This window comes from Haliotis rufescens, unplaced genomic scaffold (assembly GCF_023055435.1).
Source record: "Haliotis rufescens isolate VD_foot unplaced genomic scaffold, xgHalRufe1.0.p SCAF_7, whole genome shotgun sequence".
In the NCBI taxonomy this organism is placed as follows: Eukaryota; Metazoa; Mollusca; class Gastropoda; order Lepetellida; family Haliotidae; genus Haliotis; species Haliotis rufescens.
This window is the reverse complement of record NW_025964361.1, coordinates 22,045,913-22,073,428: the sequence shown is the minus strand read 5'-3', so window position 1 is coordinate 22,073,428 and position 27,516 is coordinate 22,045,913. Positions and strand designations below refer to the sequence as shown.

At 41.3% G+C, this 27,516-nt stretch overlaps 1 protein-coding gene across 1 annotated transcript in view; it reads left to right on the top strand.

Annotated features, from left to right (window-relative positions):
- Positions 1–26,967, top strand: part of LOC124139862 (gamma-aminobutyric acid type B receptor subunit 2-like) — a 161,156-nt gene extending 134,189 nt beyond the window's left edge. Inside the window, exons 10-17 of the mRNA XM_048388273.1 lie at positions 607–757; positions 4,575–4,707; positions 10,718–10,834; positions 11,773–11,895; positions 15,926–16,261; positions 17,371–17,526; positions 25,270–25,418; positions 26,080–26,967. Of these exons, the coding sequence (XP_048244230.1) occupies positions 607–757; positions 4,575–4,707; positions 10,718–10,834; positions 11,773–11,895; positions 15,926–16,261; positions 17,371–17,526; positions 25,270–25,418; positions 26,080–26,938 (2,024 nt within the window). The 3' untranslated portion in view covers positions 26,939–26,967. The remainder of the gene's footprint in view (positions 1–606; positions 758–4,574; positions 4,708–10,717; positions 10,835–11,772; positions 11,896–15,925; positions 16,262–17,370; positions 17,527–25,269; positions 25,419–26,079) is intronic.
- Positions 26,968–27,516: the final 549 nt, after the last annotated feature.

Genomic DNA, 27,516 nt, shown 5'->3' with positions numbered 1-27,516 from the left:
ACCTCAACAGGATTTATTTGAAACCAATCTTTAAACAGTCGCCTTGAGTAAGACTTACATCTATTACCGAATGTTAATGTGCCTTTTCAGGCAATAACTAGTTACTTTTTATGCAAATTGTGTGAATGGCGGGTGCTACCTGTAGGGCAGGGCATGCTGTCTCTGTAGCGAACACCTGGTGTCATCGCGGATTTTCAGGGGTCCATTCATATTGTTTCAGCAACTATTAAACCCTTTACGCCAAATGGAATCTGTTTCGGTGGGTAATCTGGCCTGGTTATTCTCTCACATTGACAATTTATATTTAATTTTACAGATTTTTGAGACGGGATACGTGAACTGATATTACCAACAACATCGACTTGCCCACGTAGAGTCGCGTCCCTTTGCTCCAGGATCATTACATATGTTTTAAACCAACTCCCAAGTTGTTATAGTTTGTTATCAGCACCTGCTCACGGGAGTACGGATTGGAACACTTTGGCCTTCCCCTACATCAAAACCCATCTACTGTTAAAAGCGACTTTTAGCCCCAAATTACACATTTTTGTGTGTGCCTGAATTTTCAGAAACTGGCTACCTTAACAAGTTTCTGTCTTACCACAGGTGGGCGTGTACCGCGGGACAAGAAGATAGTATGGCTGAACCAGAAGACCATTGACCCACTTTTCTTCTACGTGTCATGCGTACTGTGTGGCTTTGGAGTCATCGCCGCCATTTTGTTTCTCACGTTTAACCTTCATCACAGGAAACTCCGGTAAGTAGTCGAATGATGTATGCGATGCGGCCCAAGCGTTAATGGCGCTGCATTTTGCTGTCCCTTTAGCGTGCCAGTAACCTGGGATTCTGGATTGTCGACTCGTGTAGATCCGGGTTAGAATAGGTCTTCAGCAAACCATGCTTGTCCCAAGTGGCGACTATGCTTGTCGTAAGAGGCGACTAACGGGATCAGGTTGTCAGGCAAGCCGACTTGAGTGATACATGTCATCGTATCCCAATTGCGTAGATCGATGCTCATGATGTTAATCACTGGATTGTCTGGTACAGACACGATTATTTACAGACAGCCGTCATCATGAGCATCGATCCACGCAATTGGGATCGACCAACCAAGTCAGCGAGCCTGACCACCCGATCCTGTTAGTCGCCTCTGTAAGACCAATTCTACCCCAGATCTTCATGGGTACATCACGAATAGTGGTTAACCTACTGTGACATCTCCATATACACACTATGCGCTGTTCATTCATGGTCGAAATCAATTCCATGTATCAATATAAGCTAACTAGCTAGGGCCACGGATGACCCAGTCCCGTGAGGCGCCGAAAAATTGCTTTGCAGAGTTGCTGACCTTGGGCACGCTAGAAACCTATGAATGTGGGTTCGAATTCGCCTTCGCCCCGATAACGTTTCTGGGTTTGTCAGCACCATGCACGTGGGTTTCACCAATGTGGTAATCGTCAGAGACCCTTTTCATAAAGCGATCGCAATGCTATCGTATACTTTAACATTCGTAGCGCTGAGATTGCTTTGTGAAACGAGCCCCTGAGACATGCATCATTTAGGGCTTTCCTCCCACATTAAGCTGTGATATAACTGGAATGCAAACGTGACGCAAGACGATGGGGTGGAAAGGTAGAGGAATGGGGGCAAGATGTGTAGTTTTTACGCTCCCTTAGCTGCGTTAACCCCAACTCACTCACTCGTCACTCATTGCAGGCTAGACAGGAATGCCTTCATGTCCATTACAAAAGTGACGGTGGCTTTATTGCTAGGCAATACGAGCTACCCCCCTTACCCATTTTCTCTTTCCTTATCTCGACTTTTGATTGGTCGGTAATATGTCAATGAAAATCAAGGGCAGATAATTTTTGAAAAACTTCAGGAAACGCGAGCCCTGGAATTATGGTTGTAAATGACATTGTTATGCTAAAATATGTTTGACAAATTTGCTTTTTAAGAATAGCTTTTTATTTATGACATGCATGTAGATATAGATATGGATGGAATAGTGCCGATGCGACCTGAAAGTTTAGCTCACTCAGCTATGATAATAAACTATTGCAACAACTCAATGAAAGTGCGTGCAAACGCCAATCAAACGCTTTTCGTGTAAACAGTTAATATTTCTTTGGAGATTTTAGATTTCCCTATCAATACAAAATCATATATTTTTAATTACATTTTACTTCCTAAAACTTGAAAAACAGTCGATTTAACTTCACATTTGATGATCGTATTAATGACTACCCTGAAAAACGTTCAATATTTTTTTCTAACTGACACGATTGTTTATCTGTCTGAAGCGTCAATAAATAAAACAAACAATGATTTGTTGAAGAAATGCACGATAATCTGTCATACCGAGACAGTCGCTGCGGATGTTCCTATTAGATAAATGAAAATCAGCAAACGTGATTGACTGGAAAAAATCCTTTCTTGGTTTTGCACCAGTCAATGTCAAGAACAATCCCTTGTTAAACATCGTTACAGCTAAGCTAAAACAAGTAAGAAATAAAAGTGATTTTACTGATCGGATTGAAAGGTCAATTTTAAAAAACGTGTTTCAAAGGAGATTGGTTGATAACGGTTCTTCCCTCTATCGGCCTCAAACCACAGTATAATCGTCTTCACACACCTTGTCTGTTCATTAAACATCAACGAGCTAGGAACAAAAAGCAACACAGTTACTTGGCGTAGTGATTAACTTGGAGAAAGAAGCCGATCTCTCTTCGTGGTTCTGTTGCGTGGCTGCCTTCAATAGCAAAACTGAATAATTTCAAATCACATTCCCTCAAAAACAGGATCAAAGAAATTAGAGATTCCCTTGTAATGCCGGGCTCGGGTTTTCTATGGATGTGCCATGCCGTCATTCTCGTGCTGGTCTCAAGGTATGAAAGCTGGGCGATAGCTCAGGGTTATGGATTATTGATCATAAGAGATACAATTCTCAGGCCTCTCTGTAATCAAATCACTATAGGCTTAACAGACCCGAGGAACGTGATTTCCCACAACGCAAAACAATCGTGTTAACTACCTTCCGAGTTTTGTATTTGAAAAAGGAGTATTTTCAAATCCCTTCTCAAAATCACGCGCATGTGAAATGAAATTGATAAGATGGGGTTTGACATTATCAGAAATAATCTTTGATTGTATTGGCTTTGTTAAAGGATAAGATTCGCTTGAGAGTACTGGTATCGGAATCTTGCTTACACAATGTTTATATTAGCATCTAACAATGTTGACAATGGTGTGATATTAGATAGTTTAGACTTTGACCTGGCACGCCTTGCACGTGCACAGGCAGCACGGGGTCAGCGAGACCCGTTGAGAGTTGTACAGGACTTCATAAGAATGGCCCTTATCACTGTGCTGGACAACTCATGCATCTTTCTTTCATTCGGTCCATTTTTTAACAAAAAAGCATTAATCATATTTTGTTTCATCTATCGCTGACATTTTCAAATTGCATGTTTGAAAGCTCTTGCACTTGATGAGTAATGGCAAACTGGCACGGATTTGGACATGGGTAGAAACTTTCCCTCAGGGTATGTGTTGCAATGAACAAATCACCGGATAAACGAATAATCACAGCCATGTCTAGTATCGTTGGCAGGAGCCGTTATTTTTAATAATTATGAAAAATTCGAGCAAAACAAACAACGTTTTTTGTCCAGAATTCTCAATTGTTTTTTTTCATCTCAGAGTAAATTGCCGTGTATGAATCAGAAAGCTATAATTCTCACTTTATTTAGACAGAATTCTGTGAATATCTTATTCATTGGCATCATAATCAAACGCCCGAATAATGCCACACGACGCAGGGCGGCAATGGCAGCGAGACTTGTTTACTTAGCTGAAAAGCATTGAAGGGAGAGACAAAAGTTACATGCATAAATGAATAATTCTTAGATAATGTAATATTTGGTAATGATTGTAAACAGTTGGAAAAAGGTGCATTAAGTACACTAAAAACGATAAATCAAGTGGAACTTTTCACACCTTTTGAGGTTCTGAAATTCAAACCAAGCGGAAACGCCGTGAGCGAAATCCTTGCATTGACGAAGAAGTGACACGCGCTGCAGTAGAGCTAGTGAAAAATGGAATGTGTCAATCAAGATGTAATTATTCGTTTTGAATGTTGTCGGAATTTGGAAATGAAGATGTTAACACGCAGAATCCAATAGTGTTTCTGTATAATTACGACTTTCTTCTTGTGCAAGCAACCACAAACCCGTTAATGTTTTGTTTATATGAATATTTTAATGCATATGGGGTACAAACGAATTGGGCTCCAAACAAGCATATATTATTACTGCACCATTGCGATTTAGGGCCAGCATAGGTGTCAGGTATGTCATTCTTGTAGGGTGTTGACCATGCATGGATACTGTTTGTGGAGGTTTACATCACCAATGGTTTGACTGGCCTAGTTTATATCATATTACAAGCCATCTTATACTTATGCTGTTCACATGCAGTAGGACATACTGAGTTGTCCTTACCGGTTCCTTTCTATTGCCGACATTGATCCCTGTGTTATGTATGTCTAGACCACAGTCTCTTGTTTCCAGCTATATCAAGTTATCCAGCCCCAAACTCAACAACGTGGCTGTGGTTGGCTGCATCCTCGTCTACTCTGCCGTCATTCTCCTCGGCATGGACGACGCCACACTAGACTGGCACATCTTCCCCTTTGTGTGTACGGTACGTCACGATTGTATACTTTATCTCCTCTTTGTGTGTACGGTACGTCACGATTGTATACTTTATCTCCTCTTTGTGTGTACGGTGCGTCACGATTGTATACTTTATCTCCTCTTTGTGTGTACGGTACGTCACGATTGTATACTTTATCTCCTCTTTGTGAGTACGGTACGTCACGATTGTATACTTTATCTCCTCTTTGTGTGTAATGTGCGTCACGATTGTATACTTTATCTCCTCTTTGTGTGTACGGTGCGTCACGATTGTATACTTTATCTCCTCTTTGTGTGTACGGTGCGTCATGACTATGCTTCATCTCATCTTTGTGAGTATGAGGCGTCATGACTGTATATTTCATCTCCTCTCTGTGTGTACGGTACGTCATGACTATACTTCATCGCCTCTTTGTGTGTAATAAGTGTCATGACTGTATATTTCATCTCCTCTCTGTGTGTACGGTACGTCATGACTATACTTCATCGCCTCTTTATGTGTAATAAGTGTCATGACTGTATATTTCATCTCCTCTCTGTGTGTACGGTGCGTCATGACTGTATACTTCATCTCCTTTTTGTGTGCATGTTGCGTCATGACTGTATATTTCATCTCCACTTTGTGTGTAATGTGCGTCATGACTGTATACTTAATCTCCTTTTTGTGTGTAATGTGCGTCATGACTGTATACTTCACCTCCTCTTTGTGTGTAATGTGCGTCATGACTATATACTTCATCTCCTCTTTGTGTGTAATGTGCGTCATGACTTAAAACTTCATCTCCTCTTTGCGTGTAATGTGCGCCATGACTGAATACTTCATCTCCACTTTGTGTGTAATGTGCGCCATGACTGAATACTTCAGCTCCACTTTGTGTGTAATGTGCGTCATGACTGTATACTTCATCTCCTTTTTGTGTGCATGTTGCGCCATGACTGTATACTTCATCTCCACTTTGTGTGTAATGTGCGCCATGACTGAATACTTCAGCTCCACTTTGTGTGTAATGTGCTTCATGACTGTATACTTCATCTCCTCTTTGTGTGTAATGTGCGTCATGACTATACTTCATCTTGTCTTTGTGTGTAATGAGCGTCATGACTGTAGACTCCATCTCTTCTTAGTGTGTAATGTGCGTCATGACTGTATACTTCATCTCCTCTTTGTGTGTAATGTGCGTCATGACTATACGTCATCTGCTCTGTTTGTGTAATGTGCGTCATGACTATGCTTAATCTCCTCTTTGCGTGTAATGTGCATCATGACTGTATACTTCATCTTTTGCCTGTAATGTGCATCATGACTGTATACTTCATCTCCACTTTGTGTGTAATGTGCGTCATGACTGTATACTTCATCTCCTCTTTGTGTGTAATGAGCGTCATGACTGTATACTTCATCTCCTCTTTGTGTGTCATGTGCGTTATGACTATATACTTCATCTCCTCTTTGTGTGCAATGTGCGTCATGACTGTCTACTTCACCTCCTGTTTGTGTGTAATGTGCGCCATGACTGTATACTTCATCTCCTCTTTGTGTGTAATGTGCGTCATGACTGTCTTCTTCATCTCATCTTGTGTGTAATGTGCGTCATGACTATACTTAATCTCCTTTTTGTGTGCAATGTGCGCCATGACTGTATACTTCATCTCCTCTTTTGTGTGCAATGTGCGTCATGACTTAACACTTCATCTCCAGTTTGTGTGTAATGTGCGTCATGACTTAACACTTCATCTCCACTTTGTGTGTTATGTGCGTCATGACTATACTTCATCTCCTCTTTGTGTGTAAAGTGCGTCATGACTGTATACTTCATCTCCTCTTTGTGTGTAATGTGCGTCATGCCTGAACTTCATCTCCTCTTAGTGTGTAATGTGCGCCATGACTATACGTCATCTCCTCTTTGTGTGTAAAGTGCGTCATGACTATACGTCATCTCCTCTTTGTGTGTAATGTGCGTCATGCCTGTACTTCATCTCCTCTTTGTGTGTAATGTGCGCCATGACTATACTTCATCTCCTCTTTGTGTGTAATGTGCCTCATGACTGTCTTCTTCATCTCCTCTTTGTGTGTAATGTGCGCCATGACTGTATACTTCATCTCCTCTTTTGTGTGTAATGTGCGTCATGACTTAACACTTCATCTCCACTTTGTGTGTAACATGCGTCATGACTGTATACTACATCTCCTCTTTGTGTGTAATGTGCGTAATGACTATACTTCATATCCTCTTTGTGTGTAATGTGCGTCATGACTATACGTCATCTCCTCTTTGTGTGTAATGTGCGTCATGACTGTATACGCCATCTTCTCTTTGTGTGTAATGTGCGCCATGACTATACTTCATCTCCTCTTTGTGTGTAATGTGCGTAATGACTGTCTACTTCATCTCCTCTTTGTGTGTAATGTGCGCCATGACCGTATACTTCATCTCCTCTTTTGTGTGTAATGTGCGTCATGACTTAACACTTCATCTCCACTTTGTGTGTAACGTGCGTCATGACTGTATACTACATCTCCCCTTTGTGTGTAATGTGCGTCATGACTATACGTCATCTCCTCTTTGTGTGTAATGTGCGTCATGACTGTATACGCCATCTCCTCTTTGTGTGTAATGTACACCATGACTAAACGTCATCTCCTCTTTGTGTGTAATGTGCGTCATGACTATACTTCACCTCATTTTGTGTGTAATGTGCGCCATGACTATACTTAATCTCGTTTTTGTTTGCAATGTGCGTCATGACTGTCTACTTCATCTCCTCTGTGTATGTAATGTGTGTCATGACTTAACACTTCATCTCCACTTTGTGTGTCATGTGCGTCATGACTTAACACTTCATCACCACTTTGTGTGTAATGTGCGTCATGACTATACGTCATCTCCTCTTTGTGTGTAATGTGCGCCATGACTGTATACGTCATTTCCTCTTTGTGTGTAAAGTGCGTCATGACTATACGTCATCTCCTTTTTGTGTGTAATGTGCGTCATGACTATACGTCATCTCCACTTTGTGTGTAATGTGCGTCATGACTATACGTCATCTCCTCTTTGTGTGTAAAGTGCGTCATGACTATACTTCATCTCCTCTTTGTGTGTAATGTGCGTCATGACTATACTTCATCGCTTCATCCTGCATCTTGCCCCAATCCCTCTCCCTTTCAAACCCCATCCTCTGGCGGCAGGTTTGTAGGTGCACACTGTTTCATAACTGCATTGGCCTACATAATGTTACCTTTTGTTTATACCTTACGTCAGAACTGCATTAACACGCGTGACACTGTACTACCCCTGCTTCTATGGGCTAACTGAATACTTATCAATACAACCAATGCAAGTTCTCAAAATGAACGATCGATTAAAACGAGGTCAGTTCAATTAACTCACATGTCGAAATCGTGAGATTACAAAATGATTAAGTATTCAGCACATGACGAATGACTAAATTCGCCCTAATACCCCAGGCTGTGAGAGTCTGCAGAGATTCCATCAACCCATACGTGTACCCATGACCTGCCCGCGGCGTCAACCAACACCACGATCTCATGTATCAGTGTGTAAACACCCCTCACTGTCCCCGCCATCCATCTTCCTGGACACAATCTCATTATGCTGTCAAGTTTACACTGTCAAGTTTACACTTGACATGCCATGACATGCTCGGCAGAGGGCGCCGTGCCCCTCCCCTATATGTATGTCTACATGTACGTGCGCCTACGTATATTTAAATGTTTGTGTAACCCTCTGTCAGTGTTTCTTTGTTTGTTGTTTAACGCCGCACAGCAATATTCCAGCTGTATGACGGCGGTCTGTCAATAATCGAGTCTGAGCCAGACAATCCAGTAATTGATATCATGAGCATCGCTCCACGCAATTGGGATACGATGACATGCATCATCCAAGTCAGCGAGCGTGACCACTCGATCTCGTTAGTCGCCTGTTGCGGCAAGCATGGGTTGCTGAAGATCTGTTCCAACCTGTATCTTCACGGGTCCCTCTGTAAGTGATGGAATCCTATCAGGAAATGTACCTTATGTTTTGTTCTTTGGAGTTTTGTGTCATTCATGACATAACTTAATGAGAGACCGAGTGGCTGCACTGCTCGGATCTGTTATTGAATTGTCTTTAATCGTGTTTTGTGTCTGTGTGGCTCTTGTTCGGTGACGGTGTTATTCGTCGGATATTAAGCTATTTGTCTGACAGTGTTACTTTGACACGTGTTGAGTCTTCTGTCTGTTACTATAATCGGCGTCTGTTATGTCGTTATGTGTCTGACATATTACCCGTATCACATAACTGTGTCATGTGTCAACCAGTGAGATAAATATCATTGATAGTTTTGTGTCAGTTTGTTTTGTGTCAGTTTGTTTGTTCGGCATTAAGGGAATAAAACAAGGACTGGTCGGCTCGGAGTCGGTATACAGTGTCTGACTTTGTCGTCTCATTTGGCTGGTACTATAAAACCGTCATTAACCCGGAATAATGGTACAAGCTCTCTCTCTCTCTCTAAAGAAAATGGTTGGTTGAGGACTTGAATCAAATGTACAAGGACTGGCATCTTTCCCGAAGCTAGTCCCAGTACATTTTATAGTTGAAATATGGGTATATTTAATATACTCTCTCTCTCTCTCTCTCTCTCTCTCTCTCACAAACATGCACGTATATTGGTTCAATAATCATGAACACGACGTTTGAACTTAATTTCACCTCACCTCACTAACCTATCCCCCAACCGTATTATCCACATTTACGTAATATGGAGCCAATGTAGTTACCTTTACATTTTCATCCGACACTTTCACAACTGATTGATATCCACGTGCCTTTATATCTGATTTCTCCACTGAACTGCTCGAAACTACCTCAATCGTGTCAGTGCCGGGGGACGCTCTGACTAACAGAGGCATGGTAGCGTGCCCCGTGGTGGGTCGTTAATTGAAGCGCACGTATAAATCTCAAGTATATCGCCAATCCATCAATTAATAACTCTTTTATCACTGCAGTCCACAGTAACGACCAGTTCATAAACTACCCAATAGCATGTCTAGACCAATATTATTCTATGTCCAATTAATGTCAGCAAGTTGTCAACACCGCCATTCCATGTCACCTCGGATAAAACAATGCAAACACTTAAACACGTGAAAGCGATAAAATATTTGCACTCTGGTATATTTTATTTATTCATAGTCTGGTTGTGAATACTGTCAGATTATGTATTCACATTTGCACGAAGATGGCACTTTGTTGCTTTTGGTGTTCGTATTGGTGATTTTCACGACGCTCTTATGAGAGTGTTACCACGGGAATGTTTGATGTGCACTGAATTACTGAATACTCCAAAGGACGTGACATTGAATGGCAATAGATTTCGTTAGGTTGTCAGACGGTAACCCACTCTAAAAGGTAATGTAAATATTTTATGACATACACTCATGCTATATTGGCCTGTCATTGATTTGCCGCAAAATACAGGATCTCGTTCTTGGAGAAATGTAAATTGTGGGCATGTTTCTAGGATTTGACAAAAACGAACACAGCTGACGTTTTCTTATCAACATTCATTGAATAAATTCTTTTGTGTTTAAATTCCATCAACTATGAAACGAAACAAGCATAAATGACAGCAAATAATTTTAAAAATAAAAAGTTGACTGTCTTATCAATTAACATCGCGCAAATATGTGCAGCTTTGGTTTTGTCAATGGTGTCACGAGTGGTCGGCTGGTTTAAGGCAACACTAACAGCCATGCATAGTTGTGTCCCTTAGCCACGCATGGATCCGACGGTCGTGAGTAGAAATCCTATATTCGTCTAATCATTATCCTTGGTCTGTCAGCACCTTACCGAGCTCGCTGGTTTCACGCAGATGGCAACCTTCAGCGATGGCAAGCGACACTTCCGGCTTAAAAGACGTGTTTTTTCTTTTAAAGATTAAATTGTGTTTGTATTGACTTTCAAATCTTCAGATACCTCAGATCCCTGAACTTACCAATGACGTGTTTTTGTCTTCAGACACGAGCCTTCCTCCTAGCTGCCGGCTTTTCCCTAGCATTCGGTGCCATGTTTGCCAAGACCTACAGAGTGCACCAGATCTTCACACGGGCCAACAGTGGACTCGTTAAGAGCAAGGTAAAGCCTTAATTTCACCCGACAGAGTCGAGTGTCTGACACGACTTCGATAAGATAAGTCTCACTCACTATGATGATTGGGTTCTTATTGTTAATAAATTGCATTCCCTGGAGTGTCAACAAAATACTAAATAACATATGCAGGTTAACTTGGAACCTGCTAGTACCATGTTGGAAATGTGTTCGAAAGAAAAGGTATCGGGTACCCCATGTTTGTTGTCCTGACTTATTTTTTTGAGGATCGGGTGGTCAAAGTGTGTTGCCTTGGTGTTTGCTCTTGATAACAACCACTGGACTCACCTGGAACAGATCAGATTTTTGATATGGCATCGGTATATCTCTAAAAGCTCCCTGTGGCATAAAACAGTATGCACTCATGAATATCGTGTTTCGTTTTATGTAAAATATTCAGAAACAAAGAAAGGATTTCTTGTGGATGGTTCGGGTTCGCCGGACACAGCGTTAGGTCATTGCGATAAAAAGTCCGGGTTCGATCCCTACTGATACAATATGTAGAACTTATTCTCGGTCTACACCGCCATGGTATTGAAAAAAATAATAATAAGCGTAATAATCATTCACGCAAATATTCAGAGACCTCTATTCTGTAATGAGACGTCCCGTGAAGATCCGGTGTAGAATAGGGATCCGGGGTCTTCAGCAACCCATGTTTGCTTTAAAAGGCGACTAACGGGATCGGGTGGTCAGACTCGCTGACTTGGTTGATACATGTCATCGTATCCAAACTGCGTGGACCGATGTTCATGATGTCAATCACTGGATTGTCTGGTCCAGAGGCTGGAATACTTCTGAGTGCGACGTTAAACAACAAACAAACAAACAAATGTTGAGTTGGGAAGTTTGCTGTTTTGGAACGTTTGGAATGTTGTTGAAGTGGGAATGTTGTTGTATTGGGCACTGTGTTATAAATGTTTCAGCTGCTTCAGGATAAGCACCTGTTGTTCATCATTGGAGCCCTGCTGATAGTGGACTCTGCGATTGTATTTGTTTGGGTGCTGGTGGACCCTATGGAGCGGCGAATCACCAACCTTACACAAGAGGTACGTCCTTATCTACGAAAGAGCGTATAATATCAACTGACACATTCAGAAGAGCCTACTGGAATGGTTCAAGTTCTACCTCTTGAGTCATCGTGCCTCGATGCCGTGGATCGTTTGTAAATGGTTTCAGTCTTGGTTTGTCTGGTCCAGATTCGATTAATGACCGGCCGCCGTGATACAGGTCGAGCATGCGGTCCCCGGCGGCGTCATCCCAAAAGAGACCCGGGGTAGGATAGGTCTTCAGCAACAATGCTTGCCGAAAAAGGCGACTATGCTTGTCGTAAAAGGCGACGAACGGGGTTGGGTGGTCAGGGTCGCTGACTTGGTTGATGCACGTCATCGTATCCCAAATGCGTGGATCGATGCTCATGATGTCAGGCACTGGATTGTTTGGTCCAGACTCGATTGTTTACAGACCGCCGTCATACAGCTGGAATATTGCTGAGTTACAACATGAAACAAACAAACACACACACACCAAAAGACGTTTAAAGACGTTTACCCTGCCTGGTGCTCGGCATTTAGGGCTAAAAACAAAGACTGCTCGGCTCGGAGTCATGTTATCATGTTAAACTGCGTCATGGTATCTCAGCCGGGCCTGCACTATAAAATCGACATTAGTCCGGACTAGTACAGGCGCGCGCGCGCGCACGCACGCACGCACACACAAACACACACACACACACACACTTAACACCCGACGTTTCGTTACAACCTTTTTTCTCGTTATACCCTCATTTTTTTGTTTAATACACACGACTTTCATGTTATATATGACTTTTCGTTATACCCAACATCTTTGACACCTTAACGTGACATATGTAATATTTATACATCTATCTTTACTTAAACCTAATCGCATTTTTCACGAATGATAATAATTATACCTAAACTTCGAGCAGCAGAAAACTTATAACACTTCTCATCAACCAAAAGCACTTATAGGCTGTTTCAGATCGTACCAAGTTCTTGATGTCTGCCTCTCATTAAACACACATTAGTCTGACAAAGCCCAGTATGCGTGTAGAATGATGTTTGTAAGCTTTATGGAATATCATTGAAGGTCCTGAATCAACCTCATTTTGATCAAAACCTCTCTGACCTTTCTGCACTTACACCAGAACATAACACTTCAAGCCTACTATACGTATTCAGCAAAATGGCCTAAAGATGATTGCGTGGCTGACAATACGCATCATGAATGGCCCAAATGAATCGATTATTTCCAGTCTGCATGGTTCAAGGGACATTCACGAAGATTACCGAAACATTCATCGGGACATGTACGCTGTTACATAATGTGCACAGAACGTAATGTATACGACGTACAGAACATGTTCTGTCCATTTAGGCAGCGCGCCCCAGACAGTTAGATCCTGCATTAAACTGGCCATACATATACACCATTCTACAAGCACAGCTCCCTAGCCAGACTTTGCGTTCTCTCCATTTAACCCTATTGAGCTGGAAGTTCCATAGCTGTAACTTAAATCCAATTTATGTATTCTACTCAAAAGAAGTTAAAGACCACCTTCTTTTTTCCTATTACTACATTTTGTTAATCTGTCATGGCATGACATAACACCAATAGTAATATGAAAGAATCGGGTAGTCCTTAACGTCTTTTGAGTAGTATATTAACCAGGTCCTGTTTGTTAATTGTACCATCGATGCTGTACATATAAGTAATAACAAAATTAACAGTTTGTATACTTTTGTATTTCAAAACTGCTTGATTATTTTTGTTGATCCTGTCCATGTTTTTATAAGTATTAATCTGTTGAAGTTTAATATTTTTTTATGTTTAATAGGTAAGTATTCATTGCGAATGAGTATATTGGCCAGAACATGCCTGGTCTCGTGTCATGAAACCAAATAAATACGGGACTGTATATATACTTGTCGATCACAATGAGTTGCATCCCTTAGCCATGTAAGGATCCGCTGATCAAACATTCAACCTAATTGTGAGTCTTGGCATGTCAGCTCGTACTGTTTGGTTTCGCCAAAGTTAAAAATAACCTGCATCACTTTGGTCTCTCAACCACATTAAGCTGACTCGGCGAAATAGAAAGAACAGTACTGAAATGGTGCACTAATACCCTCACTCACTCGAACATAACCAGCTGTAAACAAAATTTAGAAAACGACCCAATAGCGTGCTAACTATAAGCCTTAGGCTATATCATACGCCTCCACATATAAGAATATAGTGCACTCACTTTCAAGCATGTACTGCCAAGTGTTGTATAATAGAAAATCGAACTTTCAATATACTCTAGGTTCTTACGATTACATTTCTTGTGTATATCAGAACAAAAAAAATACCATTTCAAATCTAACGATATTTGGACAGATGCGAACAAATGCGACGTGTAAACGTCCGAAAAAAGAATTCGACATGTCCATCTTGAGAACAGTACAGTTACTCACAGCACTCTCCCGTCCATTGACCCGTAGACAATGTGGGGTTTTGTCTAGTAAACCGTCTACTATCACCGTTTACAGCACCAGGTGCCACTGAGAGGCGGATGTCTCACAAGAGAGTTTCAAAACACTTTTTACTCTAACAGTGTTTGCTCAACCACGGCTTAAGATTTAATCAGCACTGAAACGCCAAGAGTTGAATCCTACAAATTGATTTCAGTTTGGCTCCCGACTCTTGGTGCCTCCGATTAGGGGTCCATTACGTCAAGGGCTCACTCCTAGGTCGCTCTGAGTTGGGGGCTGGAATTGTGTCAACATCCTTATTTCGTTTTAGATTTTTTGCCAATAAAGCCAATTTAGAAATCTAAATGACCTTCTTGGACATGAAAGCCACCGTCGTGAGATTCACGTGCTTGGCCCGAGTGCTGTCAGTGATGACCAGATCACTCAATGGCTATTACAAACAAACCCCTCCTTTAGACTCTCGGGATGAGCTTGTGGAACATGCGCCAATATTTGTGTAGAAATGTCTTCCACTAGACGAAAAGGCGACGATTATAAATATCAACACCTGGCAAATTGGCACATGGCTTCCGCTGGTTGTCTGGCTGCTTCCTTTGATAAGTACGTTGCTCTTTGGAAAGAGGTAGTATCAGAGGAGAGATTGATAGTTATAATGTGATATTGTCTGCAAAATCCACATGATTATGCTTTTCAGTTTTTTAGCGTGCACAGAAGTAAAATACTGTGGACATGTAGCGCATGTTCGATCCATACGTGAACTGTCTGATTTGGCTAATAGTAACGAATGGAATTCTCTCACGAATAAAACAAATAAAAAGAAACAAAAATAACCCCGTGGTGTAGTAAAGCTTGTCAGGGATCCATATTTCATTATATTAATCTACATAGCTACAGTGTGTAACATGGGAATCGGATGGCTTCAACGATTGCAGATTACTGATCTCATTTGATGATCATCTCTCTCTATTAGTGTTATACTGTACCCACTATTAATCCAGGATGCATGACCCAGTTGTCTGTCTAAGGCGCCGCGATTCGCTGTGTTTCGCATCTCTTCTGAGGTCCAAAGTTTATATTCGTGGGTTCGAATCCCGGTGCGCCCTGATTATATTTCTAGGTTTGTCAGCATCATGCCCGTGCTCGTTGGTTTCATCAAAAAGGTCAACGTCTAAAGCCTACATTATTTCGGGCCTTCCTCCCACACCAAGCTGACAACCTATGACATAACAAGATGCTGTATTCACTCACCAAAGCGATCTCCTATTTAGCATGTCTATGTATGAATACTAAAGCTCCTTGCTTCAGTGCTATATTGTCGTCTATGCACATGTCGGATTCCTATCTAAACCGGAAGCACATAGAGGACACCAAACAACAAAAGGCATGTCACTGAAATAGGTTAGAGTCAGAGTTACATCCCCTGGTTATCATTAAATCCAGAAAGGGGCGGAAAATGAGAAACTCACTCACCCCCGTCGTCATCATCATCATCATCATCATCATCTCCATCTTTCTCTCTCGCTCACTCACTTACTCACTATCACTCACTCACTCACTCACTCACTCACTCATGTTGCAGGCATCCCAGGATGACGAAGATCTTCTGTACCTCCACCAGCTTACCACGTGTCACTCCCACCACCTGGAGAAGTGGATGGGGGGATTCTACGCCTACAAGGGCTTGCTTCTCATCTTCGGGGTGTACATGGCCTGGGAAACCCGGAACGTCAAGATACCCGCCCTCAACGACTCGCAGTACATCGGCATGAACGTGTACAACGTCGTCATCATGAGCATCAGCGTCGTTGTGCTGTCCAACATCCTCTCCAACCAGCCCACACTCGCCTACGCTATGGAGTCATCTCTCATGTTCCTCTCCACTACAGTTACGCTGTGTTTACTCTTTGTTCCCAAGGTGAGACCGCTGGAGCCTCGGGAGTCGTGGCTCGGAAGGAGCAATTCAACTTAAAAACATTAATACAGGAAACTAAATGAGCCGAGATCATACACAATTCAGGGAACCAGTATTTATTGATTGAATTAAAAATTGAGCGGAGACAGTGGAATGATTGACTTTGTCTAACATTTAAAAGTCCAGCTTCTGTTCGACTGGGCTCCGCCTGTAAATTGCGTTTCAAATTGTATAACAGATTCATTTTAAAAATAATCCAGTCACCCCATTGTCATGCCTTTCACTCCTGCTGATATACATATTACTATGGCCGACTAAGAAATTCACATATTTGCTGAAATGAAAGTTTTCTGCATCATATATACTTCTTAAAAGAACTTACCTGTCATTGCATCACAGATAAACTAAGTAACATGTGTTTGTTTGTTTGTTGTTTAACGCCGTACTCAGCAATAATCCAGCTGTAGTCGTCATAGTCGCTTTTACGGCAAGCATGGGTTGCTGAAGACATATTCTATCCCGGATCTTCACGGATCAACTATAGTGACATGAAAGAATTGGGTGTTCTTTAAGTTCTTTTGAGTAGTATGTATTACATATTCACGTGATACATCAACTGAAGAATAACAAAGTAGTTTTAAAAAGTCATCGTTATTTTAAGGTGCTGATCAGATAAACAATAAATTTTGTGAATTGTGTATCCCATCTCAGGCAGGATAACATGTCGGGGAAAGGGCTGAGTTGGGGCCTGGGATTTTATCGAAAAAAAAAAAATTGTCCCTGAAAATTCTTGAATAAAAGAGTTATGCTTCAGACCTTTGAAAAAATGAATTTGACCAGCCACAAAAAGTTGCATTGTTGTAATGTGTTTTTCCTAACAAAAATTCAGGCTCGCAGTTTTAAATATAAAAAAATAGGTGGTTTTGCAGCTGAAGCTGAAAATATCTAATCTCGATACAAAAGCCCAGCTTGCCCACTCCCCCCACCTCCCAACCCCACCCCACCCCCCAACCCCACCCCCCAACCCCACCCCCAGAATATCAGATGGTCGGTCACTTAACACTTGACTAATTTATTTCAGTGAACTAACTGTGTGTTTTCCCTATTGTCAGATCTATGTGATCGTGTCGTCCAAGGGGAACCCGGTGATCGCGTCCTCCGGCATCCTTGTAGAGGCCAACACAAGGCGGTTCGTGTTTGACGACCGGAAGGAGATCTACTACCGGGCGGAAGTACAGAACCGGGTGTACAAGCGCGAGATGATTGAGGTAAATACCGGACTCGATCTGTCTGGACCCTGTGGTAGCCTCGTCTGATGAATATTTGCCATCAACACACTGCCCAAGTCTCAGTCTGATTTCACGCTTGGTTTCATTCGGTGATGGGTGATCCTGGTGGGAGTTCAGGATAAATGGGAAATAGAAATGACATCGTCTCATTTTAATTCTGTTCCTTTAGCTTAGTGGGAAGAGTGAGTGAGTTGTTCTTTCAATAGTATTTTAGTGTTCATTATTAAAGCTGTGACCGAAAAGATATTCTGTCTCTTACTCGCAAGACAGTGGTGAACGAAGATCTGGGCTGGATACATAGGCTGGTAACATGTCTGAAGCCCATTTTCGGTCATCCCGAACTTTGCTGAAGCCGAAACAAACACATAATCACTTTCTCATCTCATTTCCAATACGATTGAATGTCACTTTAAAATGCGTTATGAAACAGATCATACAAACAGATCATAACATTTTGAACAAATTGAACTCAATCCTCACCCATCCCCGAAACACAAAAAACACAAACCAGAAATCCCAAACAAACCTGCATGTATTGACTTACATCATGATCTAGGCTATTGTCATAAGATCGCTTATCAAGTAACACTCCCGGAGTTCTGTATTAATTTTATTTTTAATGTGAATCGAGACATTTGAAACTCCGTAAAGAGAATAGGTCTTTCGCAACCCAAAGCCATGCTTGCTGTCAGAGGCGGCTTTGCTTGTCGAAAGAGGCGACTAATGGGATCGGGTGGCCTTGGTTCGCTGCCTTGGTCATGTCATCGTATCCCAACTGATTGATGCTCGTGATGTCATTGGGGTTGTGTGGTCCAGACTCGATTATTTACAGACCGCCGTCATATAGCTGGGATATTGTTGAGTGCGGTGTCAAACAACAAACAACAACATTATTTGAACCACATTACTCCTGTTAGAAACTATCATGGGTGATGATTTGTTTTCCGATAAAGCAAAATGATAATTTTTGTCACAGTGAAAAAAGCCCTACAGTCACCAACGTGTTATGTGTGCCCTGTCCGGGGGCTGTAGTCTTACGTGTCCCTGGGACTTGACAGTAGGTCAAAGAATCTATATTTGACAGCCTTTATCTTTTCAGCATTTTACCCTTAAAGCGACATTAGAAAGAAAATTCACCTTCAAGGCATTAGTCTTCAATGGTTTCGTCTTCCTTTCCTTCAAGCATCTATCCAATGGCTGTACTCTACCATGTAATTAGTCTGTCCAATGGACAACGTGTAATTTGATTTGGATTTATATGATGCTTCTTACCATGACACAGTCGGATGTAGTGAAATGCTGCAGTGTTAATGATTTGTGCGGGTTGAGAAATATGTCGGCTTCTTTTGAGTCGTCATTTTCAGGATGTGTCAAGATGTTTTGCTGTAAGCATGACGTTAATGAGATAGGTAAAACCTAAAACACAAAAATATTGACATATATGCATGTACAGGAAACAAGGTAACACGCTTATGACGGATAGAACGAACATATTTCGACGTCTCGGTCGTTTCTGTATATATGCTTATAACGAACTACGGTTAAAACGAGCTAAAATTAGTGGTCCCTTTGAGTTCGTTATAACCGTAGTTGACTGTACATGTATAAATAACATATGCCAATTAGAGCGCGTGAGTAGCGTAGGTACAACATGTACTTGGTAAAATGAACATAAAAAAGTATAGTGGTACCTCGTTAACTGGAAATCTTGTAAAATATATACTGAACAAAGATGTGAATATTTGGGGGAATGTGAATTCTTTTGTGGTGAAGATCGAGCACACAATTTCATGAAAATATACAAATAAATATTCATGATTCCTATTTTGTTCTGTATATATTAAGTTTACCGTACTTCGAGACAAACGCAGTGTTGATATTAAACCGAAATGCCGATGTTTTACTTATTTATTCTTAACCTAAACAAAAATCATATTTGACGCGTTGACGATTCTCATGGTTTTTCATCAACTCCAAATACAGTTTTATGCAAAGCTAGAGAGGCATTATGCTTTGATGTTTGTTTTGAACAAATACTGATTTTACAATAGTATGATTGACTCTTAATATACTCTCGATATGTTTTGTCAATGTTACTAATATCAATATCCTAAGCACACTTGATATGGAAGGGGTTTCAGCGTTCGCCGGTAACGCCGAAGGCCCCTGGGTACAATGTGTGAAGTCCAGGTGTGGTGCCCCCCGCCCTGATATTGCTAAAAGCGGCGTAAAAACCAAACTCACTTACTTACTAATATGGAAGGGCAATTCTGTAACACAGTGATTAAAAACTCACCCACTCTTTGCATCTGGAACAATAACATTGTATTATTTATGGGTTTCTTGAAGGGCTGAGATCGCTTTGAGAATGGAGAATTCATGCGAATCTGTTGATTCTATACATCCGGCAGGAAGAGATTTGAGAGGTTTCTTTGACTTTAACCATCCTTTGGCTGATGTATGATTTCTGTATGATTTTGCACGATGACCTATAGTTTCATCAGTAGTTATTGTATAAAATGCACGTTCGGAATGGCAAATGAATTCCTCGACTCAGGATCAACTACAAGGACAATAGCGTGACGTCATTATTACGTTTAAAAATGGAACTATTACTAAAACGCAGAAATGGGCTTTACACATTGTATATGAGGTAACAAACTCGCGTCCTCGGCTTCGGGTCCAAGCAAACGCTTTAACCACAAGGCAAACCCAAAGCCACAAAGAAATAGACGAAAAATATTTATTCACATAAACACAACGTGTTCATAAGCACAACGTCCTGAAATCGTAATGTCATATCTTTAATTATTGTCTATGTATTATCTCTGATTGAGCCTCCAAACACAGACGGAGATGATTAATGGCCAGTGCGTTGTCCGCCCACCTCGCTTCATGTCGTGACCAGAGACTTGAATGACCCAGCGTAGGCTTAATGGATTAAAATCACATTTCGTTATACACACTGGAATAGGAACTTCCATTAACTCTGCGACGTTTCGTAATAGAGTTAGTAATATATGACTTATGGCCTTTATATTGGTTCAATCATTTCAGCATCGACAAACAGGGGTCTGCTGGTATCTGTTCTACGTCTTGTCTGCTACACTCCTGCAGTGATCTGTTTTGTTCATCAACATTAGAACAGTTGAGAGACTAAGTAAGGTCAGATGTAAATATCAAGCAACTTCACTTTGGGTTGGTTGATACAAGAATAACTTAATCAGATGTCATGATTAATTGTTATTTCAAGTTAATTTCAAAATATGAAACGTCAAACCCAGAAAATAGGCTGTCTCGATCACCCAGAAACAAATTCTATTGGACGTTAAAAGCAAAATAGCAATGAAAAGGACCCGAAACGTTGTATTTTCAAACAGGTGAGTTTTCATTTTCCGGTGGTCCTCATTCCTGCAACAGTGTTGTGAAAAGTGATCTGTGGCTGGGTAATGTTGTGTAAAAGTAAATTGGTTCAATGAAGACTGGGCTTAGAAATGAAATTGCAACCATATTGCCCCTACAATGATGTCCCCGTATTATGCGAGTGTTTTAGAATTTTTCTAATTTTTAATCAAATATTTTAAAACTTATAACCATGTAGAAGTATTTGAGTTCCGACTAAGTGCAGTTCATGTTTGGATATAATACTGCTGACGTAAGATATTGTCGATTGAAAATCAAACAATATAAATTCAACTGAGAGGTACAGTATCACTGTCTATTGCTTTTGTTTTCTTTCTTGTAATTAAAGCTCATCGATACAGATTCACTTGGGACATAATTTTGTCATCTTTGCACATCTTAAACAACAGACTTATCAGTTGTATTTTTAACCAAAGCCATTACTTTATGGTTGTTATTTTCATCCGACCGACAGGTCGACCGCTTCCTATACCTTGAGATGAGAATTACAGAAATTATTTTGAATGGCCTAGCTGGTCAAGTGATAAACTGAACTGTATTACCTAAACCATATTATGTGCTTATTGCACCTTTCACCAAGAGATTGTGTTGATAAATTTCTTTAAATGAAAGCCCTCTAATCCGGGCGGCACGGTCGTCTGTCCGGTTGTCCGGATTAACAGATATCCGGATAAACGAGTAATTGTTTATGAAGTAATGTCTTTTGAACATACGTGTACGTACTTCTTCTTTAAGTAATTTTCAGAAAAGCTGAGTGTCTGGTTAAACGGGGTCACATGCATACAGATCCTTGTATTCCACTGGGCATGTGCGCGTTTAGAATGTACAATTCATGTTTGACCCCATTGAGTAGGTATCACTGAGGTTTCTTTGTAAGGATTCATAGTGAACATTCACCCAGTTCGCCAAACATCAAGGATGAGGTGGTAAAGCAATACAAAATGTACATGTACTTGTACCTATGAGACACTAGGGAAGTATACTCCCCAGGGAGTCGGGAAAGCAATCTGAATACAGAGCCTTTGACGGAATGACACAGTAATCTAGTTATATGAGAGCACCTTAAACTGTTGAAACGGTTCACTATTATTGTTAGTATTATTATTATTACTACTACTTCAATAGATGCAAGAACACTGAAGCGCATAAGACCGGATTATTGGCACCTTAAGTCTGTCCATATTCTTAAATGGGATACCGCTCTTCAGTGGAATCCGAAATCAAACTCGCAGTTCGACGAAAATCTTGTTTATGGCGTACATATCACCGCTAGAATAAAAGAAATAATATGTACATATTTTTGTAAAACCTCACCAGAAGCAAGATAACAAGGTATTTTTTTTATTCGGATTTCTTTTTTCTAATAATAATAGTGCACAAGACTGTCTGACTGAAATGAACCTTCGCGAGATTCAGTGCCACCATTATTATCTCAGTCTTAAGGCTGGCATTAGACATCTTTAATTCCCGGAAAATCCGGGGTTATCGTTTGAGTCAAGCCGACCCCTTCTGCTCCACTCTCACCACATGCCCCGGAGACACTGGAGCTGTTAAGAGCTTGTTTCTGGTATTTTCGTAAAGGAACAGCCCGGTTATAAATACTCCGAATATCAATTTTGGTCACCGTCATGAAGCAGGAAATCAGATAGAGTTGAAAGCGGTCAGTACTGTCGGCTGTGGTATCAGGAGACTGGCTATGCTCAAGTAATCGTCGTGTTGGAGACGGAGGTGCAGACATCACGAGGTTTGAAGAACAGAGTTTGAAAAGAGTAAAAGAGAGTGTATTTTGTCTATGTACGGGGTGGATTAATATGATTTGGTGTAACAGTTACTTGATGCATTTGGATCAAGATAAATCAAATGTCGAAATTAACGAGATCCGGATATGGCAGGATCTTGTTTACACAATATGAGTTATATCTGGAGAATAAATGTTATTTTGGGGCCGAGAGACCACTTTTTGTTTTTAATGTACATGAAGAAGAATACATAATTTATCATGATTCTCTATTATCATTTCCTTTTCCCATAATGATAGTTTAATACCCCACAGTTATTCCATAAAATGATCGGGATGACAGCGTATGCTATATCATAATGTAGGGCTTTAGGGATTGATTACCCCGCGATTACCCTGGGGATTGATTACCCTGCGATTACCCTGGGGATTGATTACCCCGCGATTACCCTGGGGATTGATTACCCTGCGATTACCCTGGGGATTGATTACCCTGCGATTACCCTGGGGATTGATTACCCTGCGATTACCCTGGGGATTGATTACCCTGCGATTACCCTGGGGATTGATTACCCTGCGATTACCCTGGGGATTGATTACCCCGCGATTACCCTGGGGATTGATTACCCTGCGATTACCCTGGGGATTGATTACCCTGCGATTACCCTGGGGATTGATTACCCTGCGATTACCCTGGGGATTGATTACCCCGCGATTACCCTGGGGATTGATTACCCCGCGATTACCCTGGGGATTGATTACCCTGCGATTACCCTGGGGATTGATTACCCTGCGATTACCTTGGGGATTGATTACCGGGTGGGGCAGCATACACTCACCTTTAAGCACACACCTAGTATCACTTTTGATATGGAGATTTTTTAACACTTCTGATGTAGTTGGAGCCATACAATGGCCTCTACTGTTAGCAGAGACTATGATTACGGAAATTGGTTTGTCGCTTTCATTTATATTAGCCATGAAACTCGTTTACTCGAGACAGATCATCTCGATACATCGACACAAGACGGCCAGGCAGCATCCGGATCATCACTATGATCTACTATAAACATCATGCTTGTCTCGAACTGTGGCTTACTCGATATACATCCTGTGGTTGCGACGATTTCGAGATAGGGAGGTTTTACTGTTAAAATTTCTCTATACAACCTCTTCATACATAACATGTGTCTCTGATACACGATTGTCTATAAGCAGGTGTTTCCAAGGGAAAATGGTCAATTATCATCGATGAGCACCGATGGTAGCGCCTGATGAAGACAGCAATGGCTATGAAACGTGTATAATTCAATAAAAACTGTCATTTGAGGGAAACATTCACAGTAATTGTCATCTTCTATAGAATTCCGACGTAAATACATCGTTAATATATTTACATGTACCTTCCAACACCTGGGGTTGTCAGTTAGCAATAATTCGGTCGAGACAAATATACCAGGTATTAGACTTTGTGTAACAAGGCAACATGTCAATAGCGTGCCCTTGCAGAAATGCAGTCACAGCACGAGAACGATGGAGTCAGCTTGTCGTCCATCAACACAGGTCGAGTGGCATGTGCATGATTGTCAACATGTGGCACAACAGGATTGAGGATGTAACGATCGCCTTTGAGATTGCCTCGTACTGTTGCCATGTTCAATTTACAGTTAAGATATTTCTCCCCACACCATGACGGAGCCTCCACCATACTGGACTGTTGATACAATGTTTCTTGGGGTATACGCTGTGTCTCCAAACCCTCATTCGCCCATCTGTGACGTACAGCAAGAATATGCGTTCACCAGACCAATTGATCCGTCGCTACGTCCCCAGATTCCAATGACGTCGAGCCATACACCATCGTCTCTGACGATGAGCAGTTCACAAGGGACGTCTGAAGACCCTTCGTGACTTCAACCCAAATAATTTTAGCCGGTTTCGGGCAGTTCTGGTGAACAGATGCCTGTTGTGAAGTCATTGTTCTTTCAGAGCTTTACTCGAAGCAAAGGGTTGTCGCCTCACAAGATGTGCTAGATCACTAGATCTGCCAAATTGACGTTCAATGGCTCTGTGTGACATACCTGTGTCATACATGCCAATAATTTGCCAACGGAGTGCCTCAGAAAGCCTCCTGCGTGGAACGGTTATATGTGCTGACTAAGCAATCAGATAATTGCCACTTTATATATCCTTACTTGCATCAATATCAAAGTGCTTTTCCTGAAACACGAGAGTATCATGCTTCACGTTAATATGTCTTTGTGTTTGGGCGACGCAGTCAGTTATTGTCATAACCGTGCTCGATGTCAACAACCATTCTATGAATGAGTATCATGAAACATGAACTTTTATATATGAGTATATCACTGTTATATATTTTGTCAGGTAGTGCTTTATTGATTTCTAGGTACAACTGTTCTTTTGTGTCTGGATCTAAGTCTATTGCAAACTATGGAACCCTATATCATAAACAACAGTTTGCGAGAAAGTGGCGTACTTATAACGTGCCCAGTGATTTTATGTGGTTTGTGTGGTCCAAATTCGAACTCTTGCTGTTTCAGCTGGAGCAGGAATTGATGCGACTCGAACGCTTGTTGGAAATGCCGGTGGAGCCCTACCCCCGTCTCACGGAGGAGCTGCTGTATATGTTGCCGGAGACGGCCGTGGACGGCACCCCTGACACACGGCGGAGGAGGGGGGATCTACTCAGGTGAGACAAGAAAGAAGGGTCATTTACAAGAACAAAGCATCAGCACAACAGGTGTCGTAACCATCATTCGACTGCAGCTGTGGCTCATAACTGGATACGTCTTAAAGCTGAGGGTAGCATAACAATTTGAGAGACGACTCCTGAATTAGTGTTGCGATCTTTGAAAATGAAGGAATTGCATTATCTTTGGCGAAATTTCATATTTCTTTGTACAGTCAAGTAAGTCCGGATATGACGGATTCTAAGGGACCTTCAAATGAGTTCATTATATCCGATGTTCCAAATTTAAAGAAGCAATTATAGCATTTTGCTATCAATCCCGGGAGAGTTCATGTTTTCCGACTCCGTTATGTTCGGGGGTGGCTGTGTAGTAACTTTGCTTTCTGTAATCTGTTCGACCCTCAGACAAGTTCGGGCGTATTGCCCGATCTCTGGAAATCTTTGCGGTATAAAATAAACTGATAGAAAGAAGTGAGAGAACGGCTATCACTGAAAGCATGTATTTGATAGTAGCTAACTGGAGACTGTTTGACTACAAGTGACCAAAAATACATTTCACTCCACCGTTATTGAACGCAGCTGTGAGTGTTTTACTGAATTGCTACACGTTCATTTCTTCTTTCCATCAGTATATGTACGTATTCTGTATTTACTTTTCCAGCGGCTGTTCGATATCAGACGGTGGATCTGTATCATGTGACATTGAGGAGAATCCAGCTGTCACGGCTGCCGTTAAACAGGAGGATAGTTGCCAACCAATGGAAAAACGTAACAGCTTCGACAAAACTGAATCAGCGCTCAAGAAGATTTGCAGGATCAGTCGAAGTCTTAGCATTGGTCCAGCAAATTATCTCAAACCTAGGCTCAACCTCCCGAAACCGTTGTCTCCATGCTCCAAGAGATCCAATATTCTTCAAGGAGACAGTGTTTCAAATACATTGCCAGAAGGCTGTTGCTTACAATCATATCCCAAAAGACGAAGTGACAGTGCAATAGAACTACGAACAGACAAACCTGCAGCTGCTTTCTCATTTAGAGATATGCAGTGTATACAATCCTTCAAAAATAATTTACAGTTGAAGACTTCCGAAAATACGCTTGTGCCAAAATCTCCAAGAACTGTGCGTCGGTTGAAGAACAATACAAGGGCCAAGCCATCAATTATAGAGGAAAATGAGGACTGTTTAGAGGAGTGTCCTTTATCTACAGGTGCTACTTTGTTCATACCGAGCATATCTAATCAAAGCAACTCCACAAATCTCAATTGTTCGTACTCAAATAACCCTCTTATTGATATTGACAGTGATGATGTTTCAGTGCAAAATCAAAATGGCGCCCAGTCACGTGACGTGGACTCGGCTTTCGTGAAAAACCGTTCCCTCTCTAAACTGAAAAGTACAAAGACGATTATTGAGCACGAGAGGCGAGTGCGGATTCGCAGATTGCAAACAGACTTAGTCAAAATTCAGAAGGAATTGCAAGACTTAGATGAACTGGAGTATGAGGTATCCCAAGTGTGACTGTGTGTGTATTGTGCTTTTCAAGTGTGCTGTGCATCTTCTTAATTATATTTATAATGACAGCAATGCGTTGTGTTGTATTTATTTACGTATATATCATCAGAGTTAATGTTAAAAACTTGTGGCAGTTTTTAGTTTCCGTCAGCTAACATCACTTACGCTTAAGCCTATAAACATACTACATTAGAGGTGCATTTAGAGATTACACATAAACATATCACCCATTCATATACATATTCAATGTTTATCCCCAGTGGAATTAGTGAAAACACTTAGGCGAGTATACTGTGTGAGCTGACTCCTGAGACAGAGAGAGAGAGAGAGAGAGAGAGAGAGAGAATATATTATATATACCCATATTTCAACTATAAAATGTCATAAAATAACTGGCCAAGAGTGGGACTGGCTTCGGGAAAGATGGCGGTCCTTGTACATTTGATTCAAGTCTCTCAACCAACCATTGTCTTCAGCAGTTAACTCAGGTTTTAACATGTACATCAATATACCCGTCACTTGTAATAATTACCCTGATCACACGGCAGGCAACGAGTTTCTCACTAATATACACTGTCCGTGTA